Source organism: Vigna umbellata, chromosome 7, assembly GCF_029865625.1.
Source record: "Vigna umbellata cultivar VRB3 chromosome 7, Vumbellata_1.0, whole genome shotgun sequence".
NCBI lineage: Eukaryota > Viridiplantae > Streptophyta > Magnoliopsida > Fabales > Fabaceae > Vigna > Vigna umbellata.
In genome coordinates, this window is record NC_142171.1 from 19,452,310 (window position 1) to 19,471,109 (window position 18,800).

Consider the following 18,800-nt stretch of genomic DNA (forward strand, 5'->3'; position numbering starts at 1 on the left):
TTCATGATGTTGACAATTATCGGGTCCCACCGCGTGTCAAATGAATGTATATTTCTTTAACCGTGTCAAAGAATCATTTTTGTTCATTTAATACACATGTATCTTATCTTAACCAAATTAAATATGTAGCTTGTAGTGGTGTGATAAAAGTTGAAAGCCAATCCTATTCCAAACTCTATTCTCTCAGCACTGAGATGACGAACAACGCGGAGCTGATCTTCATTCCCTCACCAGGGATTGGCCACTTGACTTCATCCCTTGAATTTGCTCATCTTCTAATCAACCGTGACAACCATCTTTCAGTCACCATTCTCTGCATCAAAATCCCTTTAACTCCATTTGCAAACTCTTACATCAAATCAGCTTTAGCCTCACAACCTCAGATCAAACTCATTGATCTCCCTCTTGGAGAACTTCCTCCACGGGAGTTAATTTTCAAGTCTCCTGAACACTACATATGTACCTTCATCGAGAGCCTGAAACCCCATGTCAAAGCCACCTTGGAAAACATCTTATCGTCCTATCCTAGGTCTGAATCACAACCAGTTGTTAGGTTGGTCCTAGATTTCTTTTGTCTGTCCATGATTGATGTGGGGAATGAACTTGGCATCCCCTCTTACATGTTCATGACTTCAAATGTTGCATTTTCAGCTTTTATTCTTTCCCTTCTGAATCGTGGGATAGAGGATGTGTTCAATGTCTCTGAGCCTGACTTGTTGATTCGGGGTTTCCCAGATCCAGTTCCTCTAAGTGTTTTTCCTGATGCTGCTTTTAACAAAGATGGTGGATATGCTGCATATTACAAGCTTGCTCAGAGGTTCTTGGACACCGAAGGAATCATTGTTAATTCCTTCTCAGATTTGGAGAAGTATGCTATCGATGCATTATCCGATGGTCAAAGTCAAGTACCTCCAATCTATACTGTTGGTCCTTTGATTGATCTCAAGGGTCAGCCAAACCCAAATTTAGATCAAGCCCAGCATGACAAAATATTGAAGTGGCTAGATGAGCAACCACCTTCCTCTGTGGTGTTTCTTTGCTTTGGGAGCATGGGACGGTTTGCTCCATCTCAATCAAGAGAAATAGCAGTAGCACTGCAGGGTAGTGGAGTTAGGTTCTTATGGGCTATGAATTCTCCACCAACTGCAGATAATGTAGACAGAACCTTACCAGAAAGTTTCTTAGAATGGATGGAGGGTAGGGGAATGATATGTGGATGGGCACCCCAGGTGGAGGTCCTGGCCCACAAAGCCATTGTTGGCTTTGTTTCTCATTGTGGGTGGAACTCTATTTTGGAAAGCCTGTGGTTTGGGGTACCAATATTGACATGGCCTATCTATGCAGAACAACAGTTGAATGCATTTTGGATGGAGAGGCAATATGGATTAGCAGTGGAGTTGAGACTGGACTATAGAAGTAGCAGTGATCTTGTAACGGCAAAGGAGATAGAGGAAGGGCTGAAAAAATTAATGGACAAAGATAGCATGGTACACAAGAACGTGCTAGCGATGAAAGAGAAGGCCAGGAAAGTTGTCCTTACCAGTGGTTCTTCTTTCATTGCTGTTGGAAAACTAATTGATTATATATTGGGAAGGAACTGATAACATGTATTTCACAGCTGCTGCTGCTCCTTTCTCGAAATAATATCAGTCATACCGTGTCAGTTATTTGGACCTGTATAATCTATTCTATCCAGAAACATGTCTATCATTCCTCGTAAAAAGTGTAAACTGGATATTAGATCAATATGGAAATGGTTGCAGTTTGTGTTCATCAAATTTATTTAAGCAATTCTTCTGTCATGCGTTTTCTTTATATGGATTGTTCATTCACATATTCACCAGGGGAATAAAGTGGATTATTAAACTTTTTAAATATAATAACTGTGACTATCAACATTTATAAACTTAGGGATTTTAAATTCAAGTGATTTCAAGAGTAAAACATACAACTAAGTAAACGTGTGTTTTCTCTTATTAGCATAAATTGGTGGATTGTGTAATGTCAAGCAAGATTTACCAGCTAAAGTAAAAAAATTGTTGTAAGAAAAAAAAATGAATGCATACCAACAAAACAAAAGGGTAACATCGTGCTCCTACACACTTGTCAAAGATGGACCCAACCAGAGAAGAAGAAACAAAATGTATGACTAGGGAATTTGTGTGATGTGCTTTAATATCTTGTAAACCATGTGGATTAGCCCCTGAAAAGTCTCCCGAATGGGAGAATATGAACCAAATTATCAAAGAAGTCAGCACTGATGGACTCGACTGTCCTTCGCTAAAATCCTTAATTTATTTGGAGCTCCTAAATCGCTTTAAAAGAACCAACGGATTTTAGATATATTTCGTACATACAAACAACTCCAAATAAAATGGGAAGGAAATATATGAAAATACCCACAATCAAGCGTAAAATTGGGAGCTTCGTTATGTCAAACCATTTCGCTTTTTGCTACTTGTAGAGAAGATTGTATCACTGATAGACAGGTCAAGTATTTTGAATTAATGGTACATTAACATTGGTAGTTGGAGATCGCTGAACCGACGAAAATATTTATCAACCAGCCACGCCAAAAGTAAGATTATCACTGCTCGCAGCAGTGAAAATCATCAAACAAACAAAATGAACTTAGACATTCCAGAAGCTTTGAATCACATTTCAGGTTATCAAATGATTTTCCGGTACTCTAAAACTAGGTTCTCTCCACAACAAAGGAATGATATGCTCGTATCCACCTCGATACTGTCATTACCTTCTTGACCTTTTCTCTTCCCTCCTCTCAAAATCATGTCTTACTTTTGACTCTGGTCTATCACTATCACTTCTATAAAACCTGTTATCTTGCTTCCTATCATAATCTTCTCTTGACCTTAGTGCAGATTCATCTTCACTGTGTTTTCGAGATCTTCTGTCTTCCCTGTTACTATGAGGTTCTCTTGCCTTGCTTACAAAATCATCCTCATCCTTCCTCCGGGGTCCTTTATCTTCCCTTATGTCCGAATCTCTCAACTTGAGTTCATACTCACCATCATCTGGCTTTATTGACCTCTTGTCTTCCCTTCTACGATGATCTGTTTGCTCAGGAATATCATCGTAATCATCCTTTCTTGATTTCTTTTCTTCTCTCCTATATCGCTCTTCTCTCGAATTATGTTCAAATTCATCATCTCCATACCTTCTTGATCCTTTCTCTTCTCTTCTATTATTATTTTCCCTTCCCTTATATGTATCATCATCATCACGCCACCGCCTTGACCTCTCTTCTCTATCACTTCTCTTAGGTTGGTTGTCGAATGCAGCATCATTGGAACGGGCTTTAGAACGTGAATCTCTGTCTCTAGTTTCTGAATTATGATTTGGTTGATTGGTGCCAAATCCCCTCTCTTTTTTGGGACCCTCAAATTTGTCGTGACCCCATTTTGGATTGTCTTCCTTCTGACCCCAACCTGTATTTGCAGCTCTCTGTATAATGACAACAAAGACAGTAAAAAAGATGAAAAGGTGGCTGCGTAAACCCTCTGTATGTAAGATGTTGTTCCAAAATTTTGAACATTTTACAGCACAACTTCAAAAGTTCAACTATAGGCAAATCAAAAAGGAGGAGAAACAATTTTCAACCGAACAACCACGACAACAAAGTGCAGCAAATTACACTACTTTTCCTTAGGATATATTTCAATTAAAATGCCCTCGCTCAAATTTTAATATTTAAATTTCCGCTAATATCCAAAATTTGATAGTGGAGGTCTAAACTAGTTGTTGATGCTGCCAACAATAATAGCAAGAGGGAGGAAATCCTGATAAGCTAGTTTATATCAAATGGAGCTTCCGTATAATGCATATTCACTCGTGTATGAAGGAATGTAAATTGTACATATAGAGAGAAATGCAGTCATTTAAGTATTTCTTGGGTAAAGAAAGTGTAATATTCAATAATTGAAAGCCAGGATGACAGAGGAAAATACATGCAGATTTCACGTTAGAACTTAAGCTGTATCAACCATTAATACACTACAATGAGCAAACTTACAAACTATATCAAATTAGACTCATTACAATTTTAGATTACAGTCAGGACATATAAAATTCTCATTCAAAACAGTGGTTCATCAAACAATGCCAAATTTCCATTTATTAACATGTTGTCAAACAATGCCCCTTCATTACATAATAACATTCAGGAACATATGACATTATATACCAATATAACGCTGATCTTTGAATAAAAATCAAAACGTGAATGCAATTCAATTCCATAATTCCATTTCTGTTAAGACTGCAATTAGTTTTATTAAACACGGGGAAGGTATCAAGTGAAACTTAACAGTAACCAACAATATCAAAGTGTCATAGACCAATAAAAATCTAATTCCAATAAGTCAAAAGGCACTGCATACGAATACTAAAATTTAATTTACAAAATATAGACCTTAACTCCAAGTTTTCACCGAGAGCTATCATCCACATATCTAAAACATAGCATAAAAAGAAAAAAAAAAAACAAATTACTCTGACATTATCATATAACAGTTAAATTACTTGCTCATCATGAGAAAACTTGCAGCATTATTCTAACATCATCATACAACAGTTATCTTACTTGTTCATCATCAGAAAACTTGCAGCATTTCTCAAACATTGTCATAAAACAGTTATCTTACTTGCTCATCATGAGAAAACTTGCAGCTAGCTCCACGAGTACAATCACCCCTTTGAAACGCACGACAAACGCCCCGTGCCTCCCTCTTCTGCCGCTCTGTCTCCTCGTCTTCTTCCTCTTTCTTCTTGTACTTGTCAACATGGTCCACCCTAATAATTCTACCCATAATCTGAGCCCCATTTAAATTATCTGAGTTACACAAATAAACATCACAACGAAATTCACCATTGTGTACATTAAAAAATAAAGAAAATAGAGACCCACCCACAGCAAGATTTGTGCTCCTTTGATCCTCATACGCAAGAAACGCAAAACCCTTTGATTTTCCGGTGCCCTTGTCTCTAACGAGATTAACATCAACAACCTCCCCATATCTGAGTAATAAAAAAAATATCATTCAGATTTAAAAGAAAAAGAAAATAAAAAGAGTTGATGAATTGAAATGGAAAAGGGAAGCGAAATACTGAGCAAAAACGGCGAGCAGGTCACCCTCGGTGAGATCGAAGGGAATGCCACCGACGAATACGTAAGCGGAATCTTTGTACTTGGCGTGCCACGAAGCTTGTTCGCCAATTCCGAGTGCAGCTTCTCTGGCGTTGATATTCTGAGTGCGCTTCACCAGTGTTAAAGGGTTCATCTCTCTGCTCAAAACGAAGCAGTGCAAACAGAGAAAGAGGGAAATTGGGGGTTAGGGTAAACGTTTTTGACTCAAAGGTTCTATTTTTTTCTGCATTTGGACTAAATACGGATTTATTCCCTTCCACCCATAAAATTCAAATTTACCTTCTGTCTCATTTTAATGTAATTTATTTGATCAAATTTTAAACTTTACAATTACAACTGCATTTGGTCAAACTTTCCTCTAATGTAAAAAAACAAATTAACTTAACAAATTATATTTTTTCTAAATTAAAATATATCAAGTTTAGAATATTTCTAATTTTAAAAATATAAAAACTAAAAACTTATGTACTTTTTTTATTCTTTGGTAAATAACTTTTTTGCTTTCACATTTATTCTAGTAATAATTTTAGACATTTCATAAATAATTTTTTTCTAAAATAAATAGTTTTACGAAAGTCACTTGTTTAAGAATTAAATAAGATTTACTATTAAAAATGTGAGAACCTGATAAATTAATACACACTAATTCATTCTCTGATCACTATTTTAATGCACCGTGACACGTCAAAATGCACTCACACTTCCACTGCATGCGCCTGCCATGTGTCACGGTTGGAGCATTCTGAGAAGGTTAGGGGGAGACAAGTGGCGTGTGGAGGTTGGGGAGTTTATTCTGCATTGGGAAGAGAAAAATAATTCTGAAAAACTCTCCCTCTTCCTCCTGCATGTTTCATCTTCTTCTCAGAATTTCTGCTTCCAAATTCTCTGCCCTCTCTCTAAACCGTTTTCATCTTTTCTCTAAGATAACTCACTATCAAACCTCTGATCTCATTTTAGACACCATAGAAACCTTCCCTGCACTGTGAACATCATTCTGATCCGAACAGAATTGAGAACTGAACTGGTAAGTTCTCGTCTTTGCACTTTCGTCCATTTAGTTCCTGCAAACCAAAATTCTGGTTGCATGCATGAGTTAGAAGTCTGATCTGTTTACGGTTTTGGTGTGTTAGATTAAGTTGAAGTGGTTGAGTGAATTTCTGATAGAAAGCCGTGAGAGCACGAGAGAAACTCTAAGCCTTTGGAAGTGCACTGCTAGATCAGGTAAGGGAAGCTTATAAGTTTAATTCATACTGCTTGATTTTGTGATATGAGTTGAATGTATGTAAAGTCTGATGTTTGAGCTGTTGTGAACGGTTACTGATATAGGATATGATTTCTGATGTTGGTTTAATCTGTCATGAACAAATACTGCTTGTATGTATTATATATGTTGTTTTTGATTTTGATTAAATGCATGTTGATCTGATCATGTATAAATGGAGTATGGTGATTGTATAGTTGGAATGATTCAAATGTTGAAATCGGTATGATGATGATGTTTAAGGTGAATTAAATCTGCAATGAAAGTTATAAAGTTATAAATTGGAAATCTGGAAAATTTTGCTAAGGTTGAGAAATCTGAAATTTCATTCTTTCCCACTGATAAATGACGTTCGTCCCTGTACGGTCTTAAACCGTTCGGCATTTCAGTAAAGTAACTTAGATTGGGATTCTTTCATTTGGAAAGAATTCTGCTCATGAACGAGCGTCCCAAATTGAATGTCTGAGCGTTCGTCTAGCTCAGCAATATTTAAATATTTAAAACTTTATGAATAAGTAACGCCCGGTCTTATACCGAGGCGTTCGTCCTAATTAGCGTTCGGCCTTATGTTGAACGTTCGTCCCTGATAGCGCTCGTCCTTATGTTGAGCGTTCGTTTTTCATAAGCGTTCGGCCTTATGTCGAGTGTTCGTCATTTGTAGCGTTCGGCATTATGTCGAGCGTCCGTTCTCAATAAGCGCTCGGTCTTATCACGAGCGTCCGTTCTGAATCTCGCTAGGTCTCTTACCTCGCGTTCGTACTAAGTGAATATTCAATTGATAAAATAGCGTTCGTTCAAAGTATTTAAATATTCATTTTCTTTGCGTTCGTCCCATTCCTGGAATTGGATTCATATGTAAATCTATTGAAAAATAATTCTAAGTGTTCTTGACCCTTCTTTGTAAATTAAATCTGGTTCAAGTTTCTATCATGATTATTTTCTAAGTACCAATACACCTCAAGTCGAGTCATATTCATATAACCGAATCCACAGAAATTACGTTCGTTATGTTATTCTTTTACAGTCAAAGATGAAATTGATGTTACATCGTATTGAATTACAGTGTGAATACTATATGGATCGAATCTATGATTATGGATATTGGATGAGCGTTCCAGGGAGGAACGTCTCTTATATGATTGAATATTGAATTGGTAAAGTATGACTGTGGTTAGTTAATGCTGGCTTGGTCCATCCTGATATTCCGTGATGCTCATCTTCACGTAGAAGGGGGTAGTCATGTGTGGGAATGGCAGGAGGTCTTTCGTATCCCTCACTTAGCAGGGGCGAAGGATTAACCTCAAGTGGAAGCTGATTAGGTATATCCCGGCTATTACACCACTTGGGTGCAAGGACGCCTGTAACTACATGGTTCATACAGTCCGGACGGTCTGTCATATATATCTTTCTATGTTAAATTACATGATTAAGTTACTTGATGTATGTGTGAATCGAATTACGAACTGTATGTGTGTTGTATTAATTAAACAGTATAAGCTTACCCTTGCGTTTTCCATTTGTGTTGTCTACTGTCCATGTGCTTTCGTCTTGTCAAAATGCAATGATCATCCGTTGTGGATGTGAGCAGATGGTGATGCATCCCTTGAAGTCATGCTGGAAGAAGAAAATTTGGAGGATGCAAATCTGGTGGAAGTTGAAGTTAAAGCCGAGCCTTAGAGCGCTCGTTAGTTTAGTACTGTATATATATTAGTTCATTTTGGAACGTTCGGTTATCATTTTTGTAAAACCGTTCGTTATTAGTGCTCGTTATTTTTGAGCTGAAATTTGTAACTCTGAAACCTTAAGTTGTTCTGCTTTATTTTCTCTGCACTTGGATACGCTCGTTAATTGTACACCAGCCGTTAGGCTTTGAACCTTGGTTTCCTGTTAATATTAAGACTGTTTACTGTTCACTGTTAATTGTAATTAATTCTGAATTATGGTATTACTATATTTTGGGATGTTACATTAGTGGTATCAGAGCAGTTTTGTTCTTTTAAGGAACACTGTAGGTTATGAGTGCACTACGTTTTTGCTGTGTGCTTATTATGTGTTAAGGAGTTATTGTTTTAACTCTTGAACTTTACTAACGCTCGTTTTTCTCTGATCCAGAGAACTAATGGCGCCTAGACTTCCTCCTCCTCCCCAACCGAGTGAGTCAGATACGTCCAGCAACACTAGGTTGTTGGAAACTGTGGTTGAAAGGCTACATCAACAGAACACAACGTTGCTGGAGCAGAACGCCACTCTGATGCAGCAAAACCAAGCTGCTATGCAAGGTTTGGAGGCCTCGCGTGTCAATTCTGAAAACACGCAAAGGCAGTTGATGGAGATCTTGGCTGCAACTAGAGGTGCGCCTGGAGCATCTTCTTCAAACGCTGCTCAACCGAACGCTGAATGGAGTCTGGAGAGTTTCCTTCAGCATCACCCTGCCAAGTTCAGTGGGAAGGGTCTACCGGATGAAGCTGATCAGTGGCTGAGGGACATGGAGAGAATTTTCAACGCCAAGAGATGTCCGGATGAAAACCGCTTGGTGTATACAGAGTACTTGCTAACTGGAGAGGCGAGCCACTGGTGGGCAAGCGTCAGAGCCATTTTAACAGACGCTCACCAGCAGATTACTTGGGAAGTGTTCAGAAACAAATTCTATGAAGAGTACTTCCCTGACAGTGTCCGTTTTGCAAAGGAGGTTGAATTTTTATAGCTGGTTCAGGGGGGAATGTCAGTTTCTGAATATACGAACAAGTTCAAACACTTGATTCGCTTCAATACAATGGCCGCTAGTGAGGAGTGGCAGTGCAGAAAATTTGAGAACGGTCTACGCAGTGATCTAAAGGTTGTGATTTCCAGTTTGTGTATCAGAACGTTCCCTGCTATGGTTGAGAGGGCCAAGGTGTTGGAGAAGAACTTGGCAGAGGCGGAACTACACAAGAAGCAACAACAAGTTAGTAGGGGACCAATGGTGTCCAGGGGAGGTTCTGTTCAAAGGAGACTACCTTACTCTCGTCCGAATCAATCAGCCAATACGAGTGGTTCTCAAGCATTGATTCCTGTCGGACAGACTGGACAAGGAAATGTAACTTGCTTTCAATGTGGGGGGCCGCATTATCGTTCGTCCTGCCCTCAGCTAGTGGGAGGAAAACACTGCAACCGATGTGGACGAAACGGACACGTGGGGAACGAGTGTAACATGAGTGGAAGAGCAGTGATGAGACCACCAAACGCTGGAAGAAGTCAGCCCAGGGGGGGACGAGCACAAGCAGTAGGTCGTGTGTACGCTATCACTGGAGCGGAGGCAGCAAGCGCAGGTAATCTTATAATTGGTGAATGCTTGCTGTTTGGAATGCCTTGTCATGTACTGTTTGATTCTGGGGCGACGCACTCCTTCATCTCGAAGGCGTGTGTTGAAAAGCTGGGAATAGTGGAGAGGGATATGCAGTTTGACTTGGTGGTATCAACACCAGCGGCTGGAGAGATTAGGACATCTACCGTGTGCACTAGATGTCCTATTGTGGTTGAGGGGCATAGTTATAAGGTGAACTTAATCTGTTTACCTTTGAAGGACTTGGAAATAATTCTAGGAATGGATTGGTTGGCTACCAACCATATTATTATAGATTGTGGGAAGAAGGAATTAGTTTTTCCAAATGAAGAAGAGGAAGAACTGTCAATCACTCTTGGGCAGTTTAGGGAGGACATCATGGAGGGAGCAAGCTGTTTCCTTATCATGACGTATGAAGGCAATGAGTTAGAGCGTTCATCCAATGTTGATAACAGTGGAGGAAGAACAGTAGTGGATGAATTTCCAGATGTTTTTCCGGATGAGGTACCTGGTCTACCCCCCATCCGTGAGGTAGAATTCACAATTGATTTGGTAACCACTGCTGCACCCATCTCGGTTCAACCATATAGAATGGCACCAGCTGAGTTGGCCGAACTCAAGAAGCAGATTGAAGAATTGATGGACAAAAGGTTCATCCGTCCTAGTGCTTCACCATGGGGAGCACCTGTGTTGTTGGTTAAGAAGAAGGATGGCAGCTCACGGCTATGCATTGATTGTAGGCAACTTAATAAGCTGACCATCAAGAACAAGTATCCACTGCCAAGGATAGACGATCTTCTGGATCAGTTGCATGGTGCGTGTGTATTTTCTAAGATTGACTTACGTTCGGGCTATCATCAAATTAGAGTGAAAGAGGAGGATATTCAGAAGACAGCATTCCGATCTCGATATGGTCATTATGAGTATGTGGTGATGCCCTTTGGAGTGACAAACGCACCTGCAATCTTCATGGATTACATGAACAGAATTTTTAGACCGTACTTGGATAAGTTTGTCGTGGTGTTTATTGATGACATCCTCATTTATTCCAAGAGCTTTGAAGAGCATGAAGACCATTTGAGAATTGTCTTGAGCGTGTTGAGGGAGAAAGAGCTGTATGCCAAGCGTTCAAAGTGTGAATTCTGGATGAAGGAGATCCAATTTTTGGGGCACGTTGTTTCTGCTGGTGGTATTGCAGTAGATCCAGCCAAGGTGAAGGCAGTGCTGGATTGGGAGAGTCCACGCTCTGTCACGGAGGTTAGGAGCTTTGTGGGACTTGCGGGCTACTATAGGCGGTTTATTGAAGGATTTTCTAAGATAGTAGCCCCTCTGACTTACCTCACCAGGAAGGACCAGCCGTTTGCTTGGACAGATAAATGTGAGGAGAGCTTCCAGGAATTGAAGAGGAAATTGACAAGCGCTCCTGTGTTGGTCATTCCAGATACAGCCAAACCTTTTGAAGTGTATTGTGATGCATCCTATCAAGGTTTGGGCTGTGTACTGATGCAGGAAAGAAGGGCAGTGGCATACGCTTCCAGGCAGTTAAAAATTCATGAGAAGAATTACCCCACACACGACTTGGAGCTAGCAGCAGTCGTGTTTGCATTAAAAATCTGGAGACATTATCTGTATGGTGCAACGTTTCAAGTGTTTAGTGATCACAAGAGTCTCAAGTACCTCTTTGATCAAAAGGAATTAAATATGAGGCAAAGGAGGTGGCTTGAATTCTTGAAGGATTATGAATTCGAACTGTTGTATCATCCTGGAAAAGCTAATGTGGTGGCTGATGCCTTGAGTAGGAAGGCCGTAAGAGTTTCTGCAATGATGGTGAAGGAACTGAAATTGGTGGAGAGTTTTAGAGATCTAAGATTACAATTTGATTTAGGAGCGAACGTTATAAAGTGCTGTAATCTTAGAATTTCCAGTGATGTGTTTGACAGAATTTGGATGAAGCAACGTGAGGATGAAGAATTGGTGAAAATTTTTAACGTGCTTGGTACAGATCAGGCCAAGGAGTTTAATGCTGGGACGGATGGTATGCTACGTTACCTTGGTAGGACGTGCGTTCCCAATGATGGCGAACTGAAACGGATCATCCTGGAGGAAGCACATCACAGCCGTCTTAGCATGCATCCTGGCATGACTAAGATGTATCAGGACCTTCGTTTGTCATTCTGGTGGCCTGGTATGAAGAGTGACATTGCACGTTTTGTGTCATCTTGTTTAACCTGTCAAAGAGCCAAGGCTGAACATCAAAGACCAGGAGGATTGCTGCAGCCGTTGGAGATTCCAGAATGGAAGTGGGATAGCATCTCCATGGATTTCGTGACTCATCTGCCACGTACAGTCCGAAACCATGATTCAATTTGGGTAATTGTGGATAGATTGACTAAGAGCGCCCATTTCCTGGCTGTTAATTTAAAGATGTCCATGACAAACTTGGCCAAATTGTACATTAGAGAGATTGTTAGACTGCATGGAGTTCCTTCGAGTATTATATCAGATCGGGACACGAGATTCACATCTTGTTTTTGGCAGTCACTGCAAGGAGAATTGGGAAGCAAACTGCAAACGAGTTCTGCTTATCACCCTCAGACGGATGGCCAATCTGAGCGAACCATCCAGACTCTTGAAGACTTGTTGAGGACTTGCGTTATAGATCATATGGGAGTATGGGATGAAGTTCTGCCGCTTGTTGAATTCACATACAATAACAGCTTTCAAGCAAGCATAGGAATGGCACCGTTTGAAGCTCTTTATGGAAGGAAGTGTAGAACTCCTTTGTGTTGGTTCCAAGAAGGCGAGAATGTGTTAACCGGACCTGACTTGATCCAGCAAACAACCGAGAAGGTGAAACTAATCCAGGAACGTTTGAAAACGTCTCAAAGCAGGCAGAAATCTTATGCTGATAAGAGAAGAAGACCCTTAGAGTTCTCTGCTGGTGATCATGTTTTTCTAAGGCTGAATCCAATCACTGGAGTGGGAAGAATTCTTCGTCCAAAGAAGCTTTCACCAAAGTACGTAGGACCCTATCAGATTCTGAAGAAGATTGGATCAGTGGCGTATGAACTGGCTTTACCTCCTCAACTGTCCAACCTTCATCCAGTCTTTCACGTTTCACAACTCCGGAAGTATATAGCTGATCCATCACATGTACTGGAGTTAGAAGACATCCAAATTCACCCAGACCGGACACTGGAGATGCAACCTGTTTGTGTGGAAGACAGCCGCACCAGACTCTACAAAGGCAAAGATGTTCATCTCGTGAAAGTGGTGTGGAATGCCAAGAGTGGTGACTCAACATGGGAAGTGGAAGAGGCTGTGAAGAAATTGTATCCTCACCTATTCCCTGGTAAGCTTTAGAATTTTCGAGGACGAAAATTTTTTTTTAGTTAGGGGGAATGTGAGAACCTGATAAATTAATATATACAAATCCATTCTCTGATCACACTTTTAAATGCACTGTGCCACGTCAAATTCCACTCTTTTCCTCTCTGCATGCACTAATGCCATCTGTCACGTTGGAAGCTTCCAAAAGCTGTAGTGGAAATCAGGTGGCAGTATGTGAGTGCACCATCGTTTGACGAGGAAGAGAAAAACAATTTCTCTGAAAACACTTCTCTTCCTTCCATGCAATCTTCTTCTTCCTCAAGAAATTCTGGCCTTCCATCTTCTCTGCATTCTCCCTGAACTCTTTCATATTCTCTCTAAGATAACTCACCTTCATCTCCTCCAATCTCATTTCAGACACCGTAGGAAACCTCTCTGCACCGTGAGCATTCTTCTGAACCGAACAGAACTGAGAACTGAACTGGTAAGTTCTCGTCTCTGCACCTTCATCTATTTAGTTCCTGCAAACCAAAATTCTGGTTGCATGCGTGAGTTAGAAGTCTGATCTGTTTACGGTTTTGGTGTGTTAGATTAAGTTGAAGTGGTTGAGTGAATTTCTGATAGAAAGCCGTGAGAGCACGAGAGAAACTCTAAGCTTTTGGAAGTGCACTGCTAGATCAGGTAAGGGAAGCTTATAAGTTTAATTCATACTGCTTGATTTCTTTGTGATATGAGTTGCATGTATGTAAAGTCTGATGTTTGAGCTGTTATGAACGGTTACTGATATCTGATATGATTTCTGATGTTGGTTTAATCTGTCATGAACAAATATTGATTGTATGTATTATATATGTTGTTTTTGATTTTTGATTAAATGCATGTTGATCTGATCATGTATAAATGGAGTATGGTGATTGTATAGTTGGAATGAGTCAAATGTTGAAATCTGTATGATGATGATGTTAAGATGAATTAAATCTGGAATGAAAGTTATAAAGTTATAAATTGGAAATCTGGAAAATTTTACTAAGTTTGAGAAATCTGAAATTTCATTCTTTCCCACTGATAAATGACGTTCGTCCCTGTACGGTCTTAAACCGTTCGGCATTTCAGTAAAGTAACTTAGATTGGGATTCTTTCATTTGGAAGGAATTCTGCTCATGAACGAGCGTCCCAAATTGAATGTCTGAGCGTTCGTCTAGCTCAGCAGTATTTAAATATTTAAAACTTTATGAATAAGTAACACTCGGTCTTATACCGAAGCGTTCGTCCTAAATAGCGTTCGGCCTTCTGTTGAACGTTCGTCTTTGATAGCGTTCGTCCTTATGTCGAGCGTTCGTCCTTTATATTGTTCGGCCTTATGTCGAGCGATTCGTCATTCATAGCGTTCGGCCTTATGTCGAACGTCCGTTCTTAATAATGCGTTCGGTCTTATCACGAGCGTCCATTCTAAATCTCGCTTGGTCTCATACCTCGCGTTCGTACTAATTGAATAATTATTTGATAAAATAGCGTTCGTTCTAAAGTATTAGACATTCATTCTCCGTACGTCCGTTAAATCTCTGGCCTTAGTTTTTATTATGCAACCATCTTCAGATATGATTCTAAGTATTCTTGACAATCCATTGTGTATTAAATCTGGTTCATATTTTTATCACAAATATTTTCTAAGCACCAAGTACACTTCAAGTCGAGTCAGTTCATCTAACTGGCCAAATAGAAAATTACGTTTGTTGTATATTTCCCTGAGTATCCAGTAACTTTATTTGGACGTTCGTCCTACTTCTTCAATGGATTGAGCGTTCGTTATTTTTGACTCCTGAACTTAATGATGTAAAAGATGATGGAATATGATAAGTTAAAGTGTGAACACTATGAGAACTGAATTTATGATGTTGGATTTTGGACGAGCGTTCCAGGGAGGAACGTCTCATATATATATATATATTGAAAGATTGAATTGGTAAAGTATGACTATGGTTAGCTAATGCTGGCTTGGTCCATCCTGATATTCCGTGATGCTCATCTTCACGTAGAAGGGAGTAGTCATGTGTGGGAATGGCAGGAGGTCTTTCGTATCCCTCAGTAAAGCCAAAATATCTCAACAATCAATGAAATAAATCAAGCTCCCCTTACCTCTTGAAGACTTCCATGTAAATTTGGGATCTATCTCCTTCCAGACGTGCAGATCAAAATCTCCTTGAAACTTCAGTAGTTCTCCCCTTCCTCTCCCAGATCTTACTGCAACAGCTTCACTCTCACAAGATGTCCAACCCAAATCCTCCTCTCTGCACTTCTGAAGTTGGTGCTGCTTCCCTTGGGTGCTCTTTGAACGGCTGGAAATGGAAGGAAGGGTGCCCTTCCTCTGGCTGCTCTCCCACATGGCTCTCTTCTATGCTTTTGATTCACAGCCACACGGCCCATGGCCATTCATTTCGGCAGCAAGCAATGTTTTGGAATTTAATTGGAACATTCTTTTTGGAGTATGCAAACCGTGCTTGATGGAATGAGGGGGCCACCAATTGGTTGAAAGCTCACGTGGAGGACTCCTAAATGCAAAAGTTGAATTTGTTGAAGTGTAAATAGCACACGGCCCTACACTTTTGCATGTCCATTATTGCTAGAATAAAAATGGGAGCCACCACTTATATAATATAAGGTGACTATTTTGTTGGAAGAAAGCATTATGGCCCACTTTATCACTCATTTCAAAACTGGTTTAGAAGAAACACACACCACTCACGACTTTATTCCCCATGTCCAAGAAATTAATTGAAGAAAGTGCACATGGGACATCTGAAGGAAGAGGACGTTGCTTCTTTTATTCCAAAGAACACGCATGAATTGTTTTGGAGCTGGAACGGTGCACTTCTTATCACAGGTTGATTTCCTTTTTCAAATGCTGCACCAAATTACTTGAGAATGAAGTTGACTCACGGATCTAGCAAGCTTGAGACCTGCAAAAATGAAGAGAACACACAGTCTGATTTGGTTTCACGGACAGCAGTAGCAGCATGCAAGAGGTGTCACTGCCTGGCTGGATGGACAGCGGCAACAGCACCAGTAGCACTTGGAGGAAACGGTCCAACACCTTAAAGACGTAGTTGGTCCAGCAAAAGGAGAAGCCACCTTCACGGTCCAAGGTGCTGGAATCTTAGAGAGAAGCGAGAGAATTTTGGAATGAAGTTTTAGAGAGAGAAAGAATGTGTTTGGAAAATGAATGTCGGCCCTCCCTTTGCTAAGCTTCCAGTAAGTAATAATGCACCTCCAATAATGAAAAAGGTGGGTGACCACCATGTCCCCACCAGTCCTTAAAATACGGGTCTTACATTCTCCCCAACAACAAAAATTTTCGTCCTCGAAAATTAAGTTTATCGGAACTAGTCGAGGTAATTTCTCTCATCTCATCCTCTAACCTTCAGGTGGTTGCCTGTTATACCATTCCAGATGACCTTAAATCGTTTAACAGTTCGTCCTCGATCCTTACTGGTTGCACTTCAAATGACAAATCCTTTCTGGCTTGCATACTCTCAACCTCAAACACTTACCTAAAATGATCTTCATGCTCTTGTGAAGGAGGAAACCATAAACTTCTTTCAGGAAAACATCAAAGAAGTCATTCGCGACCACGAAGTTTACACTCCGAATTCTCCTTCGCCGCAAGATCTGAAGCTTGAGTCGCTTCCATGGGTGATAACACTAAGAAGCAACTATCATTTTCCAGGAGGTCTTGCCTTATCTAACTACTTCTCGAAATTTTCTCCTTCTACTTCCTTTCTTGATACTTATTTCCCCTAGTCTGCTATAGAATTTCCTATTCCATTCTTAATTTAAATTTTAGGTCATCCACCATTTTCTTATTCAGATTCCAACCATCACTAATACCTAGGTTCATGTTACCAAACTCTCACAGCGTCACCCAGTTTCTTGCCAACACGTCCTTTTCTTCTGACTGTTAACATTACTGATATTCTAAACCCAACTTATTTCTCCAACCTTGTTACAACCATATTTATCCAAAGCTTCTCTTAATCTAGCCTCTGAACTCCTTGCGAAAGTACAACATATGACCTTATGGCTTGATTTCTGGAAATTTTCATCACTCATAACCTTACTCCTAAACTCCAATATCTTCACTCGCCCTCCGAAGCTTAACTTTAAGTCTTTTAACTCCTATTTTCGAAGCAAGAATTTGTCCCAAAAGGCTTAAACCAATTCTAATAAAGGTATACAACTCAAGTTGTCCTTGAACATGTATTCCTCTACTACTATCGAGCACATTAGACCACCACGAAAGCAAGAACAAGTGTAACATCCCAAAATATAGTAATTACCATAATTCAGAATTAATTACAATTAACAGCAACATAAGCAGTCTTTGTATTAAACTCAGCGTTTAAAGGCCTAACGGCATCAGTACAAAAGAACGTACGTTCAAAATAGAAATCAGAGATAAACAGGACGAACGGTTTTACAAAACATTTAACCGTACGTACAACTATTCTACCATTTACAGCACAAATCTAATGAGCGCTCTAAGGCTCGGCCTTGACTTCCACCTCAACCATATTTGCATCATCCAAATTTTCTTCTTCCAGTATCTCTTCAAGAGATGCACCACCATCTGCTCACATCCACAACGGATGATCATTTCAAGACAGGACGAACGTACATGGACAATTGACAACACAAGGAAAACGAAAAGGGTAAGCTTATAATATTTAATTCATACATCCAACATACACATTAAACATTTCAATGCACACGCACAACATACAATTTAACATAATTCATTATAGTAATTTATAAGTATAATATACGACCGTCCGGACTGTATGAACCGTGTAGCTACAGGCGTCCTGTAACATCCCAAAATATAGTAATACCATAATTCAGAATTAATTACAATTAACAGTGAACAGTAAACAGTCTTAATATTAACAGGAAACCAAGGTTCAAAGCCTAATGGCTGGTGTACAAATAACGAGCGTATCCAAATGCAGAGAAAATAAAGCAGAACAACTTAAGGTTTCAGAGTTACAAATTACAGCTCAAAATAACGAGCACTAACAACGAACGGTTTTACAAGATGATAACCGAACGTCCCAAAATGAGCTAATATATAAATACAGTACTAAACTAACGAGCGCTCTAAGGCTCGGCTTTAACTTCAACTTCCACCAGATTTGCATCCTCCAAATTTTCTTCTTCCAGCATAACTTCAAGGGATGCATCACCATCTGCTCACATCCACAACGGATGATCATTGCATTTTGACAAGACGAAAGCACATGGACAGTAGACAACACAAATGGAAAACGCAAGGGTAAGCTTATACTGTTTAATTAATACAACACACATACAGTTCGTAATTCGATTCACACATACATCAAGTAACTTAATCATGTAATTTAACATAGAAAGATATATAAGACAGACCGTCCGGACTGTATGAACCATGTAGTTACAGGCGTCCTTGCACCCAAGTGGTGTAGTAGCCGGGATATACCTAATCAGCTTCCACTTGAGGTAAATCCTTCGCCCCTGCTAAGTGAGGGATACGAAAGACCTCCTGCCATTCCCACACATGACTACCCCCTTCTACGTGAAGATGAGCATCACGGAATATCAGGATGGACCAAGCCAGCATTAACTAACCACAGTCATACTTTACCAATTCAATATTCAATCATATAAGAGACGTTCCTCCCTGGAACGCT

The 18,800-nt window shown here is 39.8% G+C and overlaps 1 protein-coding gene, 1 long non-coding RNA gene and 1 pseudogene across 2 annotated transcripts; 2 read left to right on the top strand and 1 right to left on the bottom strand.

Moving 5' to 3' along the window:
• Positions 1–118: 118 nt before the first annotated feature.
• Positions 119–1,828, top strand: LOC124820398 (UDP-glycosyltransferase 71K2 pseudogene; annotated as a pseudogene).
• A 580-nt stretch (positions 1,829–2,408) lies between these two features.
• LOC148195338 (uncharacterized) lies at positions 2,409–5,387 on the bottom strand. Its single transcript, XM_088095493.1, has 4 exons — positions 5,128–5,387; positions 4,928–5,037; positions 4,665–4,852; positions 2,409–3,465 (listed from the first exon to the last, which is right to left on the bottom strand). The coding sequence occupies exons 1-4, from the start codon at positions 5,298–5,300 to the stop codon at positions 2,752–2,754; spliced, it is 1,185 nt and encodes a 394-aa protein (XP_087951619.1). The 5' UTR covers positions 5,301–5,387; the 3' UTR covers positions 2,409–2,751.
• Positions 5,388–5,781: 394 nt separating this feature from the next.
• On the top strand, positions 5,782–6,381 carry LOC148195339 (uncharacterized). The gene is made up of 3 exons (XR_015780765.1): positions 5,782–5,917; positions 6,125–6,191; positions 6,298–6,381. It is a non-coding gene; the product is annotated as an uncharacterized LOC148195339 (long non-coding RNA).
• The last annotated feature ends 12,419 nt before the right edge of the window (positions 6,382–18,800 follow it).

Excerpts from the sequence above, each read along its gene's own strand:
- LOC148195338 (XM_088095493.1), bottom strand. The coding sequence starts at position 5,300 with ATGAACCCTTTAACACTGGTGAAGCGCACTCAGAATATCAACGCCAGA. Across the intron at positions 5,038-5,127 it reads CTGCTCGCCGTTTTTGCTCA|ATATGGGGAGGTTGTTGATG; the intron begins GTATTTCGCTTC and ends TTTATTACTCAG. Across the intron at positions 4,853-4,927 it reads GAGCACAAATCTTGCTGTGG|ATAATTTAAATGGGGCTCAG; the intron begins GTGGGTCTCTAT and ends TGTGTAACTCAG.